Consider the following 23,619-nt stretch of genomic DNA (forward strand, 5'->3'; position numbering starts at 1 on the left):
TCGCTCCCGGCCGCCCTCGGCCCCCGCCTGGCTCCTGCCCGCCCTCTGCAGCCGCCTGGTACCGCCGGCCCGGCGAGGCCCGAGCGGGACCGCCCCCAAGGTCACGCAGCCGGCGGTGGGGCGAGACGGCGGGCTGGGCCCTGCCCTGCGTCCGGGGCGGGAGGGGCGCGGTAACAGATCCAATCGCCCGCCCCGCCGCCGGCCCCGTGACTCCCCGCCCCGCCCCGCCGCGGCTGGCCGCGAGCGGGGGGCGGGGTCTGCGCCTGACAGAAAGGCGGTGGCGGGCCCGTGGCTCCTCAGTGTGCGGGCGGCGCGGAGTCCGCCGCGCCGGGGGAGGGTCAGCGGCCACTTCGAGAGCTCCCCCGTGGCAGCCGCCGCTCCGCACGCCGACAGGCCGCCGAGCGACCCTCCCCGTCTTCCCTCCCTCCCTCCCTCCCTCCCTCCCGCTCCGCCGCCGGCTCCTGCTCGGGCCGCCGCGCCCCGGGGATGGCGGTGCTGGCCCTGGCCCTGGAGGGACTCGCCATCTTCGGGCTCATCCTCTTCGTCGTGCTCTGGCTCATGCACTTCATGTCCATCATCTACACGTAAGTGCGGGCCGCGGCGGGGCCGGGGCGGGGAGGATGGCGCCGGCGCTGATCCCTCACCCCCCTCCACCCCACCCGCCATTGCGCCGAGAGCGGCCCCGCCGCTGGGGAGCCGGGCAGCGGGCCTCGGCCCCCGCCACCGCACCCGCCTCTTCCGCGGGCCGGCGGCACCTCTTCCCCTCGAGTGTCAGGCACCGGGAGCCTCCCGCCTGCCTTCCCTGGGCCCGGGGCCGGAGTGGCACAGCTGCGGGGGGCGCGTTGGGAGCGCCCCCCGCCTCCGTCCCGCGGCCCCCGGCGTGGGGCCCGGCGCGCACCGCGGGGGCGGGCGGCTGTTTTGTGGGCATCGCCCTTCGTGTAAAGCCCCTTCTCGGTGGGTTTCTGCTGCCGGCTTTTTGCACCGTGGTCTTTGCTCCTTTGCCTTCAGCGCTGCTGGGGAAGGCTCGGGCTTTGTTATCTGCTGGTAGCACCTCTAAAGCGAGGAGTTACTGCTCGTGGTGGGAAACCAGCGTGCACAGCAGTTACAAAATGTGTGCTTTTTGACTGTGCAGTGAGTGTACAGCAGAACAACCAAACTACTGCAGTACTCTGTGCTGACCAGACAGAATTTTACCTATAAGTACACTTTTTTTTTTTTGAGAAATAATGGTAGTACTAATGAAAAAAAGGTATATATAGTGGGTCCAGATCCTTCTTAGATAACTCCAAGGAAAAATGCTTTAAGAGTTTGTGAGGAGTGTTGCATTTTGGTGGCTGACAAACAAAGCAGATTCCTGCTTGAGCCTGGCAGAGGAATTGTCCGTGGCTATGTGAGGAAAGGAAGAGCACACCTCTCCTTCTGTAGAAGGCCGTGTCTTTACTCCCTTAAATAAAAGGCCACTGTTGCATCACTACAGGTATTAGAAAATATCTGAATTTCTGTTTACTTTGCTTGTGCTTATCTGTTCTCCTTTCTTGCTGTTGCACATGCATCTGATAGGTATCTTGTGATAAACCCCAGCCAGCCCTTGTTGAAGGGAAAGCTCTTGAATTCATGGGAGCTAGAGATTTGCTTCTGCTGCCCTTGGTCATTGTTACCTTGCTCTTTTTTTTAGTGTGAAATCTTATAAGCTCTAATCACTTTTCTGTACTGTACTTTGGTTATCTTTAGATCTTGCACTTACTCAGATAATTACCTTCTTTCTTGAAAACTAGTGGTATGCGTTGTCTTGGGCACAAATGGCAGGATTTCAGTACTGAGGAGCTGCAAGGGTGCCTGGTGGGGGAAGAGACTGTGGACTACTGTGGGCACAGCTGATTGTGAACAGCTTTGAAGCTGATGAAAACAGCCCATTGCATGCTAAAACCTCAGCGTATCAGATGAGTGTGTGTGGTGCTGCTGCTCATAAATCTTTAAGAAAGAGTGGCAGCTGCAAGGGGCAGGAGACACAAATGGAGATGTGGGGGAAGACATGCGAGAGGATAAACAGGAGGAAAAAAGGATGAGATACACTATGAGACATGAGAGGAGAGAATAGAGCAGAACCAGAGGGAAGGGGATGTTGTTGGCTGTCCATGCCACAGGAGCTACACCCTGAAAGGACTGCCTCCTGTGGAGGTTGCACACTGGAGCAGGAATGCTCCTGAATGGACTGTGGGCTGCAGGTAAGTCATGCCAGAGCAAGTATACATTGCTTGTGGCCTATGGGTATACCATACTGGGGTGGCGACATCCTGAGGGACTGCAGTCTGGGGGTGACCCACCCCTGAGGAGACTGCAGCCCATGGCAGACCCATACTGGGGCAGAGAGTCTGCCAAAGGGATTGCAACCTGTAGGTAAGTTGCTCCAGAGCAGGTACACCTGATGGAGCAGAGTAACAGTTAAGCAGCAACCAGCAGTGGAGGAAAATGAGTAAGAAGTGAGGCGTGGCAGAAAAACCATTACGCACTGACTCTTGCCTCCTGCGTTGCCTTGAAGGGCTTGGGAGGGACTGAGTGTAAAGAGTAGTGAGAACAAGAGCAGTTCAGATAGAAAGGTGGGGAGGAAAGGTCTCTGAAGCTGAGCCTGGGGAAGGAGGACAAAAGGTGCTTTCCTAAAAGTCTGGTTCTCTTTTTTTTTCTCAATACTCAAATCAGTAATTAATTGTCTCTTAATTGGCAATAAAGTAAGTAAATTCCCTGAATTGAGACTGTTTTGTGTGTGATAGTAATTGGTGGGGAATGCAGGTAGCAGCTGGACTTGATGTGGCCTGGGCCTGGAGTATTTGCAGTGGTGTGAAGCTTGGAAGGAGTTGTGTTTTTTGTTATTCAGAATTTGTGTTGCAAGTGTGTGTGTGTGGAGTTTGCAAACAATGTGTTAACAGGTGGAAAACTTGCCAGCTGTGAAGGGGATGAGTAAGAATCAGGGTGGTCTTGTCCCAACCTGTGAGATCCCTGGAGAAAAGTGTGCTTCCAGTAGGGCTCTTCAGATACCATCTCAGCAGGTCCAAAGCCAGGAGCTGATTATCTTTGTCAGAGTAATGGGCTGGTGGTAACAGGGGTATTTCGTGTTCAGTGCGAAAAGGTGGCCCTTGGTTGGAGGTTAGGTGCTGGTAGCACTGGAGTGACCAAATTGCAAGCTGTGCTGAGTTGGTGGACTGTTGTGGAGGAGCTGCCTCAGTTAAAGTGGTTTGGCAGATCTGTGGAAACAGGACTGCTGCTCCCCATGGTGTGACCATGCAGCTGCCCTTTGCTTATAGTGAAATTCAAGAAATGTTGGACACCTGAAGCAGCCATCCCAGAGATATGTCCTTGCTGTGGTGGTGTTGGGAAACTGGAGGTGGTGGGATATAGGTGATGGCTGGAGAAAGCACTGCTCTGGTGAGTTTAGAGCCTGTGCCACTTGTAAGCACTGCTGTGCGCAAGGGAGGAGGGTTGTGGTGTTGTCTGGTGGAATGGTATGTGGAGAAATGGCCTGGTCCTGCAAGCGAGATACCCCTGTGCAAGGAATTAGCAGAAGGAGGTAATCAGCTGTGTTTGCTTTGGCTGCTGGAGCACACTTATGGGGAAGGGACTCCAGATAGATGGTGATTGTTAATGCTGTGGCCTGAAAACTCTGGTGGCTGGACACTGTTACAAGTACCCCTCCTCTCAGAGACTGTTCTGTCCTGGACAGCAGGCACAGAACACTGCACCTTTTCCTAGAACACTGAGGTGTGAAGGGGTCTTCACTTACAGTCGAAAACTCCTTTTGATGTCAGTGGGAGGATGTAGTATTAGAGCAGAATTATGTAATACTTGTCGTATGCTGAAAACTACTTAACACTGTACCTGTTACGGGAAGTGAAGAAGACAGATAACACTAATTAACCTTCCTGTTTTCTCTTTATGGACAGTATTGTTGGTTTAACATTTCTAAAAGTCATTGGGGTAGGGGCTATTTGTCTGTGATCTGTGCTACATCTAGCAATACTGGTGAGTTGGAAGGGCTCATCTGTGCCACTGGAGTACTAAGATTAATGTTGAAACATGTCAGAAAAGCTGTTGTGGCCTAGGCAGTCCTACTCCTGTGGTTCTCCGTTGGTATTTCAGATGTTCATTTTAGCAAAATACTTAGAACATATGTGAATTAAGTAGATTAATGGGATTATTCAAGAAAGTAAGCTTTTTTGTCTTGAAGTGCTGTCAGCAGTTGTCAAGGTTAAGGTCATGACAGCATTTCAGCTGTGTTGGTTTGTGCTGTATTTGCTTTAAAAGATGTAGGGTTTGGGTATCTGAGGTACTGCACAAGGTTTCAGTTGAGGAAGAATGTCTGTTCTTCCATGCTGTATTTGCAAAATCTGGTTCTTGCCACCTCTTTCCCCTACTGCCCTTCCCTGCTTTGAATGATTTTGATTTGTAGATAAATATAGTAGGATGGATTGATTTCATACTCCTTCAAAATAAACGGGTGGGCTGAAGCAATGAAATACAAATAGACACACTGTTAAGTCAAAAGGCCAGTCTTTATGGATTGTCTAATGTATGTGATTATGAAATGGGTCTTGGTTTGGTGCTCTCAGTGATGAAGTAAATGCAGTAAACATGGACCAAATAGCAGGTTTTTATAGCTAGTAATTAGATAAAATGCAGTTTGCATATATTACTCTACCTAGTAAGGCTGTGGTATTTGACCTGTTTGAGTTGCTATCCTTTATACCCAACTTGGGACATTCACTAAGACCCTTCCTTGCTTGCATCTAGGCTTTTCAGTTGGAGTTGAGCCACCAACTGATCCAGCAGGAAGAGGTCAGTGTTGGAGATTGTCTGGTATACTGACTCTGTAGCCATCTGAAGTTGAGTAGTTGTATGGACAACTAAAATGAACTTTCAGAACTAAAACCAAGTGTATAGCTATATCTGAAATGGAAGACCATGTGTATAATGTGCTGATAAGGAAAACATTTTATAGTATTGGCTGAAGTGTTGTTTGGGAAACTGAGGGGTAAATTTTGATATTTTATCAGTCTATTAAAATAGTTGTTTAATGATTCTTACTAACTTTCATTCTGAGGACATGCAAAGAGTGGAACAGAAGTCTTGTGAAATCAAGGAAAAAGTCACAGAATCACAGAATCAACCAGGTTGGAAGAGCCCTCTGGGATCATCGAGTCCAACCGTTGCCCTGACACCACCCTGTCAACTAGACCATGGCACTAAGTGCCATGTCCAGTCTTTTCCTAAACACATCCAGAGATGGTGACTCCACCACCTCCCTGGGCAGCCCATTCCAATGTCTAATAACCCTTTCTGAGAAGAAATTCTTCCTAATGTCCAACCTGAACCTACCCTGGCGAAGCTTGAGGCTGTGTCCTCTTGTCCTATCGCTAGTTGCCTGGGAGAAGAGGCCAATTCCCACTCCACTACAACCTCCCTTCAGGTAGTTGTAGACTGCAATATGGTCACCTCTGAGCCTCTTCTTCTCCAGGCTAAACAACCCCAGCTCCCTCAGCCGTTCCTCGTAGGTCAGACCCTCCAGACCCTTCACCAGCTTGGTCGCCCTCCTCTGGACTCGCTCCAACACCTCAGCATCTTTCTTGAAGTGCAGGGCCCAGAACTGGACACAGGATTCAAGGTGCAGCCTCACCAGTGCCGAGTACAGAGGGACGATCACTTCCCTAGACCAGCTGGCTACACTATTCCTAATAGAGGCCAGGATGCCATTGGCCTTCTTGGCCACCTGGGCACACTGCTGGCTCATGTTTAGCTGGCTGTCGATCAGCACCCCCAGGTCTCTTTCCGACAGGCTGCTTTCTACCCACTCTTCCCCCAGCCTGGAGCGCTGCATGGGGTTGTTGTGGCCGAAGTGTAAGACCTGGCACTTGTTCTTATTGAACCTCATGCTGTTTGTCTCGGCCCATCTATCTAACCTGTCCAGATCCCTCTGAAGGGCCTTCCTACCCTCCAGCAGATCGACACTGCCACCCAGCTTGGTGTCATCTGCAAATTTACTGAGGGTGCACTCAATCCCTACGTCTAGATCATCTATAAAGATATTGAACAGCACCGGCCCCAGAACTGAGCCCTGGGGAACACCGCTAGTGACCAGCCGCCAACTGGACTTCGCCCCATTCACCACCACTCTCTGGGCTCGACCATCCAGCCAGTTTTTAACCCATTGAAGAGTCCACCCATCCAACCCTGGGGCAGCCAGTTTGTCTAGGAGGATGCTGTGGGAGACAGTGTCGAATGCCTTACTGAAGTCTAGATAGACTACATCCACAGCCCTGCCCTCATCTACTAAGCGGGTCACTTCGTCATAGAAGGAGACCAGGTTGGTCGAGCAGGACCTGCCTTTCATGAATCCATGGTGACTGGCCCCAATGCCCCGATTGTCCTGCATGTGCCGTGTAATGGCACTCAGGATGATCTGTTCCATCACCTTGCCTGGCACCGAGGTCAGGCTGACAGGCCTATAGTTCCCTGGATCATTCTTCTGGCCCTTCTTGTAGAAGTAACCAACCAACCTTCCCCCCAAAAAACCCCCAAACCCCCCAAACTAAAGGTGTTTTTTGGGGTTTATGGCTCTCTAACACGTCTTGTAGTTCTGTATCACAGGCTAGCAAGATCCATGGCAGTGGATTTGCTGTTTTAACTGTATTTCAAAATAGGTGGTTCTAGTTTAATAACAATAGGAGCTTTCTGAACATAGTGTGCCTCTTTCTAAAATAAACTGGCAAGTGAAGCCTGCAGAAGCTGGAAAATGCTGGTTTTAAGCATAATCAATCTGATCTCACTTTCCCTACTCTGTCTTCAGACTTTAGTATAATAATGAATGAAAGGTTTTATTTTTTTCTCTCTGAATAACTCTTTCCCTTTTTTGTTGGTGATTATTTCACCTTGAACACAAGTAGTGGTGTGTATTGTAAAGTTATTCTGGGACAGAGGAGAGGCAATAGAATGGCTTTTAAGTTAAGGAAGTTAAACTGAATCTTTGGTGACTTGCACTCAACATTGACTCTGCCACAGAGTTCCTAGAAAATGTTTGGTAAAGCTCGTAAGTTGTTTATCTTGCTGCTTTATTTGCTTGGTCTATAAAACTGAACTCACGGTGTCATGTTCTGGTTTTGAGTCTCCATTGTTCTTGTAACAGTTGTCAGTGGTGATTCCAGTTATAGCACTTAATGTAAATCACTTAAGGCATCCACAGTCAGTTGATGTTGAGGTTGATCATTGTCTTGGTTCCCAGGTGTAAGTGGGAAGGGTAGTGCATGTCACTTAATTAACATATTGCTGGTTTTAGCTTTTTAAAATAATTTGTCTATAAGTTACAGTAGCCAATGAAGAAATAACAAATTCTGCATTCGTGTGGCATTTGGATGTAACTGGGCCCATTGTGCCTTGTCTGCTGAGTGAAACCTGAGACTTTCAGAAACATATAAATGTAATAGAACACCTGAATGTAACTAAAAGTAATTAATAGGCTTAGTGTATGCATATGCACACAAGGAGGAAATCTGGTTTGCAGAGATGCATAAAACTGGAGTTCCCTGAATTACTTCTGCAATGTTGAAGAGCTTTCTAACATGGCTTCCAAACCTAAACAAAAAACCCCACGTAGCCAGTGTTTGACTCCTGTTTTTTTTTTATCAGAAGTCATTTTGATCTTTTGGTTAATAATCTATTTCTGTACAGTAATTGTGACCTTTCATTCTTAAGAAAATAACAGTTCTATTTCTCTTGGCCCTATTTGATTGTCTTGTCACCCTGTTTTTCTCTTTGTCTCTCCGTTGCTGATCAGTCCATGATTTGTGTCCAGACTTACCCTGCCCTGTTCTGACCTCTGTGCTTCTCTTCTGTCATCTCCTTTTGAAATTTTTGCTTGTTGGTGGGGCTATCTTTTCCTCGGGGCTGTCTTATATTTTCCACTGTCAGTGTCTGGCAATAGATTGGCTAAAGTAGATGTTAAGATCAGTTCACTTTGCCACGTAGGATTGCGTTTTTCTTCGGTTTGTGGAAGTGCTTCAGTTACAGATAGGAGCTGGGGGGGATGTAGTGTAGATCTAATTTAAAAGGCGATCTTTAGAGAACTCGCCTGTTATTATCAAGTGTTACCAGGCATAAGTAAACTAACATTTTGATAGACTTTGGAGATAATGCATGTACTCATTTCTGAGATTAGAGGTATGCTTCCCTCTTGCTGATAACCAAACTCTAACAGAAAACTGGCAAGTGTGATTGTACTGGAGCTTCTCCAGGAAGTGGCTGGAAGATATCTAGCACATGCAGATGCTGTTTCTCTCCTTGGGTTTGTCTTCATTCTTTAGTTGAATCTTTATTGAACTTGAATCACCTATGCTGAAGTTTTCCATGCAGATTGTCTACCTTAGAGTAAATAGTTTTTCCAGTTATGTAGCTGATGACAAGCTTGATGTAAAATGTTGGTAACTTGTAACAATAGATTGTTGCCTGTGATGTATATGTGGAACAGGGAATGGAGCAAGCTCATGATCTATATTAGCAATCTCTTTCTGCAAAAATTCTTAGAGGGTTAAAAGCAAGCAAAAAGGACTTGAATGTTTGACCACAAACTGGGACATTGGAGAAGCATGAAAAGTTGGAAAGTTATGTGAGCCTTCTGTTTGATCTTCGGTAACATTTTAATGTTCCTGCTTTTTCTCTCAGTCACCATGTCTCCAATAATGTGTGCATTGAGAATGGACCCTATTTATGCAGAAACCTAAAGGAACTTGCTGCAAGTGTTACATCCATACAACTTAGCAAGTGAATGACAGCATTGTAGCAAAGGCAAATATGAAGGATAGCAATGCAAAGATAAGAAGTTGAGTACAGTTACTGGGGAGGAACACAGGAAAATGACAGGGTATGGGAAACACACAAGTGGCTGGGACTTTTCTCAACAACTTGGAGGCAGAGGTGAGAGTCAGTTTTTCAGCACTGGGAAGGAAATCAGAGTGCTTCAGGCTGGAAATGTCTGAAGGTTCAGTTCCAATCCCCTGCTCAAAGCTGGACCAAATTTCTGCAGTTTGCTCTATGCACAGTGCATAGGTAGGATAATGATAGCTTGTGATAGAAGATGGAAACTGCTGAAGGGATGCTAAGTTTGAGAGGCACAAAATCATCAAGGATCAGTGCTGGGGCCAGTAGTGTTTGACATCTTCATTAGTGACCTGGAGGGTGGGACATATCAGCAAGTTTGCTGACGATACAGAACTGGGAGGAGTGGCTGAGGTACCACGTGGGTGTTCTGCCATTCAGAGGGACCTGCACAGGCTGGAGAAATGGCCTGACAGGAACCTCATGAAGCTCAACCAAGGAAAATGCCAAGTCCTGCACCTGGCATGGATAACTCCATGTATCAGCACAGATTGGGGGCTGACTGGGTAGAAAGCAGCTTGGCAGATTAGAACCTGGGAGTACTGGTGGATGCCAATATGACTATGAACAGCAATGTGCCTGTGATGGCAAAGCAAGCCAACAGCATCCTGGGCTGCATTGCTGGTAGGTTGAGGAAGGTGATCCTTCCCCTCCACACAGCACCATAAGGCTTTGTTTGGAGTGCAGTGCACAGTTTGGGGCTCCCCAGTATGAGACACATGGATATAGTGGAGCAAGTCTGGCTTAGGGCTACAGAGATGATGGTGGGACTGCAGCATCTGACATACAAGGAGGGGCTGAGAGCTGGGACTCTTCGGCCTGGAGAAGGCTCAGGGGGAGATCCCATCAATGTGTATAAATACTTGATTTTTAGGGGTGTGGAGGGATGTGAGGAAAATCAGGCAAGACTCTTCTCAGTGGTGCCCAGTGACAGGATGAGAGGCAACAAGCACAAATTCAAATGAAACAAATGAAGACTTCCATGGTCAAACACTGGAACAGGCTTTCCAGAGAGGTTGTGAAAGCTCCTGAGCAACCTACTCTAGTTAAGCCCACTTGGAGCCCAGGAGTTGGAGTAGGTGATCTACAGAGGTGCCTTCCAACCTCTATTGTTCTGTGATTTTGTGAAAGATGACAGCCAGGCTGCTGCCTGGACTACTATGGAGTGATAGACTGAGAATGAGGTTGTGTGGAGGATGTAAGCTGTGTATGTTGCTTATGTTAGACAAGTTGAAATTTACCTGACACTGTGCAGTCACAAGACTTAAATTTAGGTAATACTTAAGGGAAGACAGATCTGGAGAAAGCAGGAGTTAATTTTTGAGTTATTTGTACTAAGACTGTGGTTGAATGAGTTTCTGTATTACAAGATTAATAATTAGGGAAAGAAAAACAGTGCAGAACCAGAAATCTGAGAGTGATAACAATGTGGGAGAAAACCCATGATGTTGGAGGCAGTTAGGAAAGGCTGATTTTTTTTTTTTAATAGTGTGAGTCAGGAGGATAAGACAGAGACTGTAAACTTTGGGGTGACAGTAGTGGCTCTGGGCATGAATGATTTAACGGAATGCAAGGAACCAAAGCCTAGATTAAAGACTGTCTGGGCTAGGTTTAAAGGAGAGGAATTGTAGCAGACTGGAAGGTATGCTTATGTTGAGAGGAGGGAAGATGGTCCAACAGATATGACAAGTGGGCGTTGAAAACAAACCACATCTGAGTGGTTTGTGTGGAAGGGGAATATGGAAGACTATAAGATTTAGGAGTATGTAAAGGGAAATGAAATGGGTTAGCTTAATGAAGCATGTGGAGCTCTTGGAGGGTAAAAAAGCATCCAGCCTTGGTATGTCAGCTGGAGTGGAAGAAGCTGAACAGTGAGATGAGGAAGAATATGTCAGGATATGAAGATTTCAAAGAAGTTTAAAGAAGCTAAGGCTTTACATGAAACATGTTTCCATAAAGGCGTAACTTTTGATTAAAGTGGATGAGTAGAGTGGTAGATGATAATAAATCACTTTAAAAATTAATTTGTGAAATTTCTGTCAGAACTGCTCTCTGACATGCTAAGTATGTAACTAGTTTTACTGGTTTACTAGAGCACGCTTCAATATTTGTGTCCATCACTCCCTGGGAGTTGCATAGTACCAAATAGTGGTGTCAGAGTTCACTGGGATTTTTAAATTTTATTTTAACTGAAATGAGGTTCTGTGGTTTTGACATGCTTAATATTGGTTTTGCATTTTACTGATGACTATGGCTTAAAAGAAATGATTAATTACTTTATTGTGAGAAATGTTTTACTATAGGTCAAAAAAAGCTTCTAATTTTGCTAATTGCAAGGTGAATAATTTTGCACTTTCTTAAATATGTTGCTTTTAATAATAGTTGATGAGGACCTAGGCTAGACTATACCTTCTCATAATTGGCTGAGGTGGTTTCATACCTTGAGCCAAATTATTGAAGCTTGTAGAATGCATAAAGGAAGTCTTATGCTGTCCTTTGGACAAGAAAGGTAAAAACATGTTTACAAGTGTAGGCAAAGATAGAAAGCCAAAGTGAAGCATTGAAATAAGTGAAAGATTAGGACTATCTCGGCAGTGCTACTTGTAACTTTTTCCTGTGGAATTGTATATCTTAAAGCAATTTGTGAACACTTGAAGGTGCTTCTATTGGACCAATCTTTTTTCATGAAAACAGCAGGATAGCAGTGTATCTTTGTGGCCAATTTGTGCTGCTAGTTGTTTTGGTCTGTTTTAGACCACTTGAATTATTGTCCCCCTCTTCAGAAATATCTCTTTGTAAACCAAAGACTGTTACGGTTTTTTCTTTCCCCCTTGGTAGGGCTCATCTCAGCTTTGTCAGCAGTACAGTCCATGAGGAGGAATCTGTAAATGAAGTTAAACATTCATTTTTACGTTGTTTGCAAGTGTCCTATATGTAAGTGCTTGTCTTGAGGTCTTGTTTCAATATGCCTGTATAGTAATGACTTCCCAGGTGACTGATGCTTTGGTTTGATAATGGCTAGTGTGCTACACTTCATTATGAAGCAGAAAAAATATTTCTCTAGTCATATGCATACCTTGTTAGACATAGAATAATCAGATTTCAGTCCATGTACTGAGCTGTTATTGAGGAGATACTGTAAGCACTTTCTACTGAAATACTTTTTTAGCTTAAATCGACATGCATTTTTATTGCAAGCCTTGGTAAAGTAAGATTCTGGGTTAAAAAGAGATACAAAACTTTCAGACTCATCTTCATGAGAACATATGTTTTGAACTGTTGAGTGTTAATAATAACAGGAGTAGCAACTAGAAAGTGAGAAAATCTTCCTGCCTTCATCCTCGCAGATCTCTATGATGGGCTAGGGAAGAGGGGGGAGTAGACAGGATTTTCAGGCTGCAAGAGTCTGTATGGGTGTTTGCTGCTCTTTGCCCTGCCTGCTATACTGGCTGCAGAGTGTGAGGGGGGACAGTGGGTGGTTGAAATACAGGGTCAAGAGCTGTGATGTTAACCTTTTGAAATACTAATGAAATGTTTCAAAATTAAGATACTCCACACTTCCTTTTAAGTATTTTGGAGACAGATGATACATATGTTTCATAACAGCATTTCCAAGCAGATTGTTTTATGTAGATTGTGTAGTTGTGAGGGAGGTAAATGGCTTTTTTGAGGGTCTGTGAACCAAGTGTTGTGTGTTGTGGTTTTTTTTTTTGAGAGAAGACAGGTGAAATTTACCAAGTTAGTTTTTCTGGTTTGTGACAGTTGGAAATGTAAAAAAAAAAAAAAAAGCCTTTCTGAAATACTGTCAGATATGATGTTGAGTGTAGAAGTGTTACTTTAGCATTTGCTTTTGAAGGCTTTTTTTATAATTGCTTTCTTCATTTTCTGATGTTCTTTATATATAGGAGACTTATTCAAGCTCTCAAAGGCATTTGCAGTGAGAGGGCAGTGACACTGTCTTGCTGACAATTGTGTGGTCCAGACAAGGTTTACAGCTTTTTTTATTACCTCAACTGGGGGTAATAGAGCCTGGGACTGTGTTCAACTTGTGTGAAATGATGTTTGAGTAAGGTTTCTGCTTCAGTGGTATACTGTTTTGTACTCCGGAAACACTTGCAGCTGAGTTAAATGAAAAATGGCTTGTCATCCACTGAAAATTAAGAAAAAATATGAGTATGGTATCTGCTTTATGATTCTTTAATGTAGTTTCTGTTTAGTCATTAACACAGTTCTGTTACTGGCAGTTAACTGTTTTGGAAGCTTTTAGGGAGAAGAAACTGGAAAATGTTTATGGGTGGCAGGGATCTTTGTCACAAAGGGAGCAGTAAGGAGCAACCTGCTGTCCGTGGGAAGCACATTAGATAATGTTTGGCAAATGATGTTGACATTTAAACTTGTGTCTTATGAAGTGAATAGAGCTGAGCTATTTTAATCCTATAGGTTTGCAAAATAGAAGTCAAAACCAAATTTAATAGTCTCACAGTACAAATGTTCTAAACCTTTGTGTTTTAAAAGATCCTATACTTAATGTTGAGGGGTTGATCCTGTACTAAAAGCTTTCTGCTGTGGTTGGTTTATCTGGCCCAGGGTTACTGCAATCCACTGGAGATGCTTTCATAAATAAAACACAAATCATGCTGGATGCATCTGAAGTTGCATAACATTTGTTGCAAGGAGTCTGCATCAAAAAGCATTTGTATTTCTACGCCTCAGTGGCTCTTGATTTGATGCTCAAAGGGATAATCCAAATCCGCTCCTACCCCTACACCTTTCTAAACATTTCTGCCATTCTAATCTGCCTTTAGTGAGCATGTGGCTACATGGTGACTCAGATCAGAAAGCTAGCTTTTTCTGTGGGATAGTTCTCTGTTTGATCAGCAGGCTGGTCCAATTTATCTTGTGGCGCTGACTGCTGTATAGCCCCTAGTAGGCTGAGGGTGTGGGAAAGCAGAAAGAGGGAATGAATTGCTATCTTGATGGCAGCCTGCAGATAGACTACAAGGAAAAACCATGTGTTCATTTTAATGCTTAGTATGATCCAGTAGTAGCTGTGTTTTAGGCAACTTGCTGTGTTTTTGTTAAGTATGTTTCATTTCAGCTTGCTGAATTGTAAACTGTCTAGGATTTGGACAGTAAAAGGGTTCGTTCCCATTACTTCAGGTTTAACTACAAGCTATTGTATGGGAGCCTGTTTGTTTCTCTTTTATCATGCAGGTGTGGGCACAGGGAGGGGAGTAGAAGAGGAATTTCTAGATTAAAAAAGGGGAGTGTTTGCTGGTTTTAAGTTGAGTTCTGTACTGTTTGCTCTTTCTTCTTCCTGAAAGATAAGGGTTTTTTCTACTTAAAACTCCAAAACATGTTCAAAAGAAGTTTAAACTCCCCCTTCTTTCCCCTGCCTCCCTTTAAAAAAGACTGTATCAAGTTATGGATTGCATCTGCTGAACATGACTTTTGTGATAATGTTTGAAAGATGCTTTTTAAAGAATTTCATCTGTGTATGAAGATTTCAAATTCAAAATGTCAGATAGCCCTAGATATGATTTCAATTCGATTTCTACTGTTCTGCATTTTATGATCTTTGTTTGTCTTCATTACTAGCCACTGATCAAACTACTTCCCAAAACTGGAAGAGCAAATTGATGTTTGGTTTTTGAGAACATTTACTTTATCAAAAATTACAATGACCACAATCTAGGTTCTTTCTCACTCAATGCTGTCTCAAGACCTTTAATTCAATCTTTTATTTTTTTTGGCAGAGAAGCTTTAACTCTTGCTAATTTTGAGTTTGTTTTAAGGTTGCTTTTTTTAAATCATTTCCCCTCCTCTCCACTACCCATTGTGATTTCAGTGCATTACATTCTAAGGTCCTTTTCTTTTTTTAGTCTGTGGGCTATGTGTCGTACAGGAGAAAATACTCATTAGAAGTGAATGAAATATTTGGTCTGCCTTCTACCCTCAGCTGGCATGTAATGAAGCACTAACCAGTTGCAGCATGCTTTTCAACATAAACTTTTAGTATGCAAACAGTAGGGTTACATTTTTTGTTTTCATTTTTTTTGCAGGCATGTACAAGCCTATGACTTTCTCTGCTGGCAGACAGCCACAAGAAGTCTGTACTACAAAGTGGGCACCTGAATCTTACCCACCATTTCCTTCTTTCAGATTTGTCTGCTTCCCTCCATCTCTGAGCGTTTTATCAAGACCAAGTGACATGTTAATTGTTTTTTAATTACAATTGCTGTTATATTGCAAGTGACATTGGGGTTTCCTATTAAGTCCTTTCCACTTGTCCCCCACTGTGCATTTCTGTTCCTCCCTGTTGTTGGATCTGACACTTGTGTAACTGTTAGGTTGGTGGGTAGGTGGATTGACTTGCTGTGTGTCCATGTGCAGTTGAATCGGATGTAAGCAAGTGGCAGGAGTGGAGGATGGGAAGACTGCATACCTGAGAGCACTGTGGTTGGCTGGTGGGATGGGTTGACCAAGGCCAGCAGCCAAGCAGAGGTGTCCTGAACTGGCACCAGCACATTTCTATGGGGTGATGTCTTCCTTTCAGCCAACAGAGGTAGAAACATGCCTTGCCTTAAGTATTACTTTGAGTCACATGTGAATGCTGGCAGTGTTTTCTACTAGTAACTAATTCTAGTTAGTTGTTTCTGGCAGGCAAATAAGGGCAGAGGGCAAGCTGTAAGGGAGTGAATGCTTTAAAAGAAAACTGTGATGCAGAATTGGTTGTGGAAGTTTTCAGGGGCCTGACCCAAATCCTTGTGTACGTTTCTAGAGGAAGATGATGTGCCCCCAGTGCTTCCTTTGTGTGGACACTGGTCCTCCTCTGACTCCATGGTGGGTGGGCTTATGCTGCTCATCCATGGGCAGCTCAGCTCTTCTGGAAGCCCACTGAAGCCTGAGGAGGAAGGAGACCCCGTTCCTCCTCTTCTCCCATGATCTTGACAGCACATTCGTAGCCACCTTCTTGAGCGTACTCTGGAGCTTCTTGCAGCCTTCCCTAAGGTGCCCTAACTCTAATTTGGCAGAAAACCTGAAGTGGGAGGAAAAAAGCCAGATTTAACTTACTGTTACGTGAGTGAGTTGAAGCAGGAGTTGAAGCATTTGCTAGGAGGCCTGTGGCCACAGGTGATATTGTTTTTTGTTTGAACTGTTGTTCAACTGTTGAACTGTTCAAACTGTTCAACTGTTGTTGAACTGTTTTGTTTTGCAATTTTCAAATCTATCTGAAGTCTAGGAGGTCCCTAAAAGGAGTAATAATGTAGTAGGCCTCTTAATGCATGGTAGTATGCCTGTGTGCTTAAATGTGGGTAGAGCAGTGTGAGAAATAAGAGCTTGATAGTAGTGTGTTATTCAGGCTTAGTTGTGTCACTGCTGAGTCCTCTTGTGCTTCTCTCTGCCTCCACATCCAGGTGTCTTGTTTTGCTTCCTGGTGGGGTGGACTGGAGCTATGACAAAGGCTGCTTGTGCAGACATCTTCCCTCCTGCCTTCACAGCTGGGCAAAAACTTGCACTGTAGCTCCCAAGCCAAACGCTGTCTTGAATTCGTGACTCCCATATATATAAAGAAAATCTTATCCATCTATGAATATATAATTATGAATGTATTATTTTTATATATAAAGTGCAATCTCTATATAAAAATTGTTCTTGGTTACTTAATTGTAGAATGGTCAGATGACTGTACACAAAGTTACTGCTGTGACATACTGAAACTTACTTGGTAGTTATCTATGCCTTCTTATGTTGAATTGTCATTATATCATTACATTAATGTGGTAGGATTTTAAATAGGCTAATATAGTCCTGTGAAACAAGGGTGCTGTTAACTCTTTCAGGAATTTAGGGGTTGTCTGTAATACTTGAACTCCTCCAATCATTCTTTCAGTTGTATTTAATGCACTGACCAGTGTGGTGCATTCATAGCAAATTTAATTCTTTCTTCTGTGCATAAAGGTACATACTTTTGGAAATGTTTTAACACAAGATATGTATAAAAAGTAAGGAAGATGTGGGGAGCTCATCCTTTTTACCTTTTTGTTGCCAAAAAATGCAGGATAATCTTACATTTCTCTTCTCTTGTTCAAGCTGAGATCTCTTCTCTCTTACTCCATAGCAGACCAGCACGCCACAAACACCTGTGTGCAATGGTTCAGCTCCCTAACATGAAAATGAACTGGGGAAGGGAGGAGTGTGTAAGTTCAGAAGTAGAAGCAGGAAAACAAACCATTTCAGAAGTAAAGATCTGCTGTCTTATCTCGATGGCCTGTGGAACCATAGTCTTCAAGGGATGTCTTCAATGCTTTCTGCATCTTGTTAGTGATGTCTTGCAATATTTAAGTATCAGTTGCAAATTTCTGACCAAGAATCACTTACCTCCTCCTAATAGGATAAGTAAAGTAGCTGCTGAGGGAAGGTTGAAATGAGTGAATAAAGTGTTTAGTTTTTTTTTCAGCTGCTTTTAATAGGCATATGTTACTATCTCTGAGAGACCCAGCAGTCTGTCTGCTGTAGCAAGCTTTTGTTTTTGCTAGAATTCGCTCCTGCTCTTAATGAGGTGGTGGATGGAACTGCAGTCTTGTCCTTTAAAAAAAAAAAAAGTCTGGTTGCTCAATTTGATACAGGTTTGCAAGAATTCATCATGCAGTTATACTGGGCAGTGAGGACTCAGTAGCCTGGATTTTGTCTTTGGAAATACTTTTTTGCCTCTGCTAAGAAGAAATCTAGATTACAGTTGCTTCTGTGGCCTAATTATTATTGTGTTAAGGAACTAAGTTTCAGAAATTTTTGCAGATGTCTCTTGCATGATATAGGGTAGTTGAACTGTAGCTCCTGACACCATTATGCATCCTGCTTTTTTCTTGCCCCACCTATATATACCAGCACCCTACTGCTTAGAAGAAATTTCAGTTTCACTACCTAGGGTTTGCAGGGTGATCCATTTGATATACAAAGGTGCAAAAGTGCTTGTAGATAACCTGGCTGCTGGTCTTTCACACACAGGATCTGAATGTGCCTTTACATAGTGCTCTGCCAGCATCTGTTTTAGAGCTCAAAGTTGTTAAACGTTCCTTGATGTAGTGTTTTTCTGCAGTTTACTGCATTAGGCAGAGGTAGAAAAAAATGCATTAAGCAAGTACATCTGTATAGTTGGTGCTTTTGACTGCTTTGGGCTAATTTCAATGAAAAATAATATCTAATAATCTATACGTGATACCAGTTCAAAACTATAAAGGAAAGCAATCCTTCCACAATGTTTGTATGTGTCATACATACTCTGGTGGTAATGAAGACCACTGTGATCACAACACCTGTCTGAGAGAACTGAGACACTATAAGCACAAGTTTAGTGCTCAAAAATACCAACTTACTCCATCTTACCTCTACCTACTTTGTAGACTTTGGTGCATATTCTGAACACACAACTTCATTTAGAACATATCTGCATCAACAGTATTAGTGTTGTTTAAATTTAGTGTATTATTTTGACTTCCATGTTAAAAGTTAGCTTTAATTTGAATATTGTAACTTGTTTTTTTATAATGGTTGGTCTGTTTCTCTGGTGATGGTAGGTTTTCAATTCTAACTTTTAAATTCTTCTTCAGAATATGTTACTTTACAAATAGTCATCCTCTGTGTAAAACAATGTGGTTTACTGTTACTTTGCCTCTTGCTCCATAGAGTCTAACAGAGCATTGCAATTACTGGTATGGAAATTGCTTTACCTTGGTGTCACAGTACACAGTGCTTTCAGGATGGCAGGCTGCCACTTTTGTGCAGTGTTATGAATAGAACATGAACTGGAGTCTTATTTTTAAGATAGCATATTAGAGGCAGTCTTACCATACTGAGCCATACTCTGTCAAAAGCCTCAGTGTATGGCGTTTCATAGCTGAATAGATCCTGATAATGCTGCATGCCTTACTTGCATGTTTTCAGAGGTTTCCCTCTTACACCATGTGTAGGCTTTTCCGTATGTCAATCACCTGCATAATCCCATGTGTCAGCATGGTTTGTAACGGGATGCCTTGCAAGATTCTGCAGTTTTATCACTTGGTGCTTGTTCTTTATCGCAGTCCTGCCTCAAGTCTGTCTTCATCCTTTCTCTCCTTACCTTCTTCCATTTACTCTGCCACTTCCTTCTCTTATTTCCTGTTCGTCAAGGCTTTTGCCTCTGTACACATCTATGTGCATTGCTGCAGTCTGTTTCAAATGGAGTACTTTTTCTTCCTTATGTTATCTACCTTTTGTTCCTCGTGGTCAAGGTTGTATTCTTGAGAGTCTCCCTTCTTATGGGCACTAAAGCCCTTGTTGGCTTGTTTGTGAAAATTGGTGAGGAAATCTTATTCTGTCTGTGGTAGCTATCTGAACTATTGTTTTTCTTACTGTGATCTGACTGTCCCTTGGCTGTTAATTGCTCAGCAAGACTACTTCAGTTTACCTCTGCAGTGCCCAGGCTTGGACTCAATAACAGTGCAAGGACATCATATGCTTTGTCCTTCTGTCATTTTAGTTGAGGCCATTGTTTATTCTCTAACAGCATTATGCCCCTGGTTTCCAGCTGCAAACCTGCCTGAAAGGCACATGATGGGGGGGGAGCTGATGAGGTAACAAATGGGATGTCGCTGTCCCATTTCAGGAAAAAATAACTCTAGAGAACTACTGGCATCTCTTCTTCTCTTGATAGAGCTCCTTTGTGGTTCAGTAATTTCACTTGGTTGGGCACATTCTTCAGGAGCGTGCTTCCTAGGAACTTTACTTTTTTTTTTACTATTTAACCAGGATGAAGCACTCCATGAAGGAACCCTGTTCCCATTTTTGTTTTTTTTTTTGTGGGAGCATCTTGTAAATTTTAAAGTCTGAAAGCTTTTAAGTTAAGAATTGATGCTGTTAGGTACATGCTGCAAAAAAATATTCTTTCAATCTGACTACTATTCATGTTAGAGAACTACAGTATGCAGTATGTACACTAGTGTGCAAATTTTAAGTTTCAGCAAATACTGTTCTCCAGTTACGTAAATTATATTTATATTGCTGTAAGTTTGGTTGTATACCGGCCCATCAAGCTTTCAGAATTTAATTTTGCGTTCATTCACACAGGAGTGTAGGATTAAACATTCATGTTAGTAAGTTGACATGATCATCAATTTACTTTGTATATTCATTGCTGAAATACTAGGTGACTGTTTGGAATTGTGTTCTCGGTTTATCCATGCTTTTGACCCAGCCTGATGTCCAGTTTCTAGGATTTTTTTTTTTATACTACAGTTGATTGATCCTTATCCTTTTCTTGGAGGTGTTTGTTAAATTGATTAGTAGGATCAACTGTTTGCCCTGTGCTTTCAGTTTGCTCTAAGTTTCGTGTAACTTAATGCTGCAAAAAGCACCCGATCCTTTTCTTTTTTCAAACAGTAAATTGTTTTTTCTGATTATCCTGTTATAATACTGTGAGTTTTAATGCTATGGATGAAGGCAGAAAAATCTTCTCCTGTGCAGTTTGAAAAAAGTGATACTCTTATTGTTCAAAATGCATAGTGCAAAATGTATTAATCTGAAATGTCCAGTAAGTTGAAAAAGGTTGAATTAAACCTACAAACAGTGCTAAGGTTTTTTTAGGGATTGTCTCTGACACATCAGCTGTCAGATATAAAAATCGCTGTTACTTCTACAACTGAAACTTGATTTTTTTGCAGCAATTTTAACTCCCAAGCTTTCTTAGTTCTCATTGTATTTTGAATGGAATTCTCTAGCATATTTTCTTTACGTGGTGGTGTATGTTTATTTCTCCTTACAGACGCCTCCACCTCAATAAGAAAGCCACAGACAAACAGCCATATAGCAAGCTTCCTGGTGTTTCACTTCTAAAGCCGTTAAAAGGTGTGGATCCTAACCTGATCAACAACTTGGAAACCTTTTTTGAACTGGATTATCCAAAAGTATGTATACTATTTAGTATCTATGTTGGTTTGGTTTTTTTCTTCCCATGCCTCTAGAAGTCATATCAGGAACTTGGGCTAGAACTAGGCAACTTGATTATGTCTTGGATTGTTCTTCCTTCCACAGCAAATGCATAATTACACATTTTACATGTTGCAGACAGAACTTACTGCTTTTTGAAAAGGTGTCTTTAAAGGAACATGACCAAGGCGTAGGGACGAAACAGGCTCTACACTAAGATTTGTTTAATCGTTATTCCTGTATTTTGGTGTTCATAGCAGTGTGAAGCCCTCCAGTCTATAAAAGAACATTTGAGAGGCCAGACACCCTCCCTAATTAACTACTTCTCTGTAACAGATCCTCTAAAAGAGAACACTTAACTGATAGCCTGAAAACTTTCTGGTGGTTCTTACTGATGGCTGATGTAACGCAGAATTGCTCAGTGATGGGGTGGTGTACCTTACCAGTTGTTGGTAGGTAGGATAGTCTCCAAGTCACTTATTGGTGTTGGGAAACAAATAGTTAATAAAAGCTTATATTTGCTGTTGAACACTGTTTGACTTTGTAATATAAGTGATACGTAATATAAATGTGTCAGGTGGTGTCCTTGCTCTAAGGAGTTTAGAACTTAAAGGACAAATCTGTTAATGCTTGCTGCGTCGTTCACTACTTGCTGTATGCTCCTGTGGATGGTGAAAGGACTACTTTTTCTGCTGCATATCTCCTGAATTTTAAAACTTGTAATTTACTTTAATAAAAACTCTTTTGTCAATTATTCTCAAAACTGCCTCTGATACTGCTGCTTCTGTTGTAAAAGGTCAAAGGTATGTGTAAGCTGTACAGCAAATTTCCTTTGTGTATTGTGACAGCTTTAAACTTACTGCTAAGTAGGCAGGGTAAAACAAACAAACAAAACCCCACCATTTGGAATTTATTAAAAATTGGATAGTTTTTCTGTAATGAAGCTTGGAGTCTTTTGAAAAGCTTTGGGCATGAACATTTGAATCCTTTCAAATCAACAAATGTGCAATAAAGATTAAGTGTGGCTGAGATAAGTTTAAAGCATGCTGTGTATGCCAATATTGCAAACAGTGCAAAGAAGCTGCAACAATATCTCAGCTATTTTATGACTACAATGAGCTTGTAAACATTAGACAGCTGAAACATTTCACTACAAATACAATTTGAGAATTCAGAAAAAAGTTACACTGGATCTTCCCATATGAGAGATAGTCTTGACCCTTACTTTTGATAACTTATACATATGGGTGGCAATCTTAAAATATTGCTACTCCATACAAATCTGAATTTCAGGTAACAATAGTGACAGTCATGTTTTTCTCAAGGAGAGTGAAAATGGAGGTATGAATGCTTCAGTTTACTGGGGCACAGATTATACAGTACAAGCAAGATCCCCAAACTGTTTGAAAACACTTCTGTACAGTAACTACAAAAATACTTCATTTAGAGATTGACATTACCCCACAAAACCTGGAACAACAGTATTGTCTGGTATTCAAAGTTCAGCTGTTCAGGGAAAAATTATTAAGAAAAAATAATCTTAAACTCATTCCAGTGAAGCTGAGTTCAACCTGCAGTGATACAGATTCTGTGATGCTCCATGTGTGAAATAATCCTGTCTTGCATAGAAGCCAGTTATGCAGCTTCTAAGCCGCAGGACTTATGTGTAATATTTTTACCAGTGAACAGTTCTTACCTACTGTGCACATCGTAATTTTGGCAGAAATCTTTCCGTTAATGTTACGTCCAGATGAACCTGATTGTAATGTTTATGTAGATAAGCATCTTTGTATTTCTTCTGCTTTAGTCACACATTTTGTAGTTCTTTACTTTGTTACTGCATACAAAGGCCATTTACTGTGAATTCTTCTGTTTTCAGATATTGGAATGTTGAAGTTTTTTATTATTTCTGGTTGCATTTCTTGGAGAATATGGATATAGAAGTGTCACTGCAACTGTGGATTGAAGATTAATTGTTTAATTATTAGCAAAAATAATTGTTCTTTTACATATTTAATTGGGTGAGCAATAAAGGACTGATTTTTTCACTTGGTAGTTTCTGTGGTGTTCATGCTGTCAGGATTGTTCTGTTGTGGTGGAAGGACCTATCTGCTTAATGAGAGAGGCCTTTCACCCTTTAAATTCCATTTTCTATGCTGGTAAAATGATAGGAATCAAATACTGCTTGCTCTTTAGGCAAATTGGCTTTGAGTTTGTATTCTGAGAGGCAGAGATGTGTTTGATAGTTTGTAGTGCTAGACCAAGTTTTACCCACTCCAATTTGTAGCCAATGATTTTAAGTTTCCACAATATTGTGAATGCAGTTAGTCATTGGGGTTTTTTGTGTTAACAATGCCATTTTTTTTTCTTCACAGAATGTATTTATTTAGCTTAATGTCTTCTGTTGTATGAAATACTTCTTACTGAACATCAGAGATTTTCATCATTGAGCCCACAGGCAGCTTTTGAGGTTCAGATTATGTTTTGCTTAATTAATTTACTGAAAAGAAAGTTCAGTGAGGTGGTACAATACTATAAGGGAGAATAAGAACTGTTTTAATCACTAGTTGGGACTCTTATTTACAATTGCTATATTAAATGAGGTCAAAGAAAATTGTTTTTAATGAGATTGAATTTTTAAATCTTGGACTGTAAAAATGGCTTCTAGGTATCTTGATCAGAAATTTGCATTTTCTGAATTTTATTCTTTGGATTTGAGCTCTAATAACTTGTAATAGT

The 23,619-nt window shown here is 42.3% G+C and overlaps 1 protein-coding gene across 1 annotated transcript in view; it reads left to right on the forward strand.

The window, feature by feature from the left end:
• The first annotated feature begins 299 nt into the window (after positions 1-299).
• UGCG (UDP-glucose ceramide glucosyltransferase) overlaps positions 300-23,619 on the forward strand; it is a 32,711-nt gene continuing 9,391 nt past the window's right edge. The window contains exons 1-2 of the mRNA XM_068422728.1: positions 300-584; positions 20,717-20,858. Of these exons, the coding sequence (XP_068278829.1) occupies positions 487-584; positions 20,717-20,858 (240 nt within the window). The 5' untranslated portion in view covers positions 300-486. The remainder of the gene's footprint in view (positions 585-20,716; positions 20,859-23,619) is intronic.

This window comes from Nyctibius grandis, chromosome Z (genome assembly GCF_013368605.1).
Source record: "Nyctibius grandis isolate bNycGra1 chromosome Z, bNycGra1.pri, whole genome shotgun sequence".
NCBI lineage: Eukaryota > Metazoa > Chordata > Aves > Nyctibiiformes > Nyctibiidae > Nyctibius > Nyctibius grandis.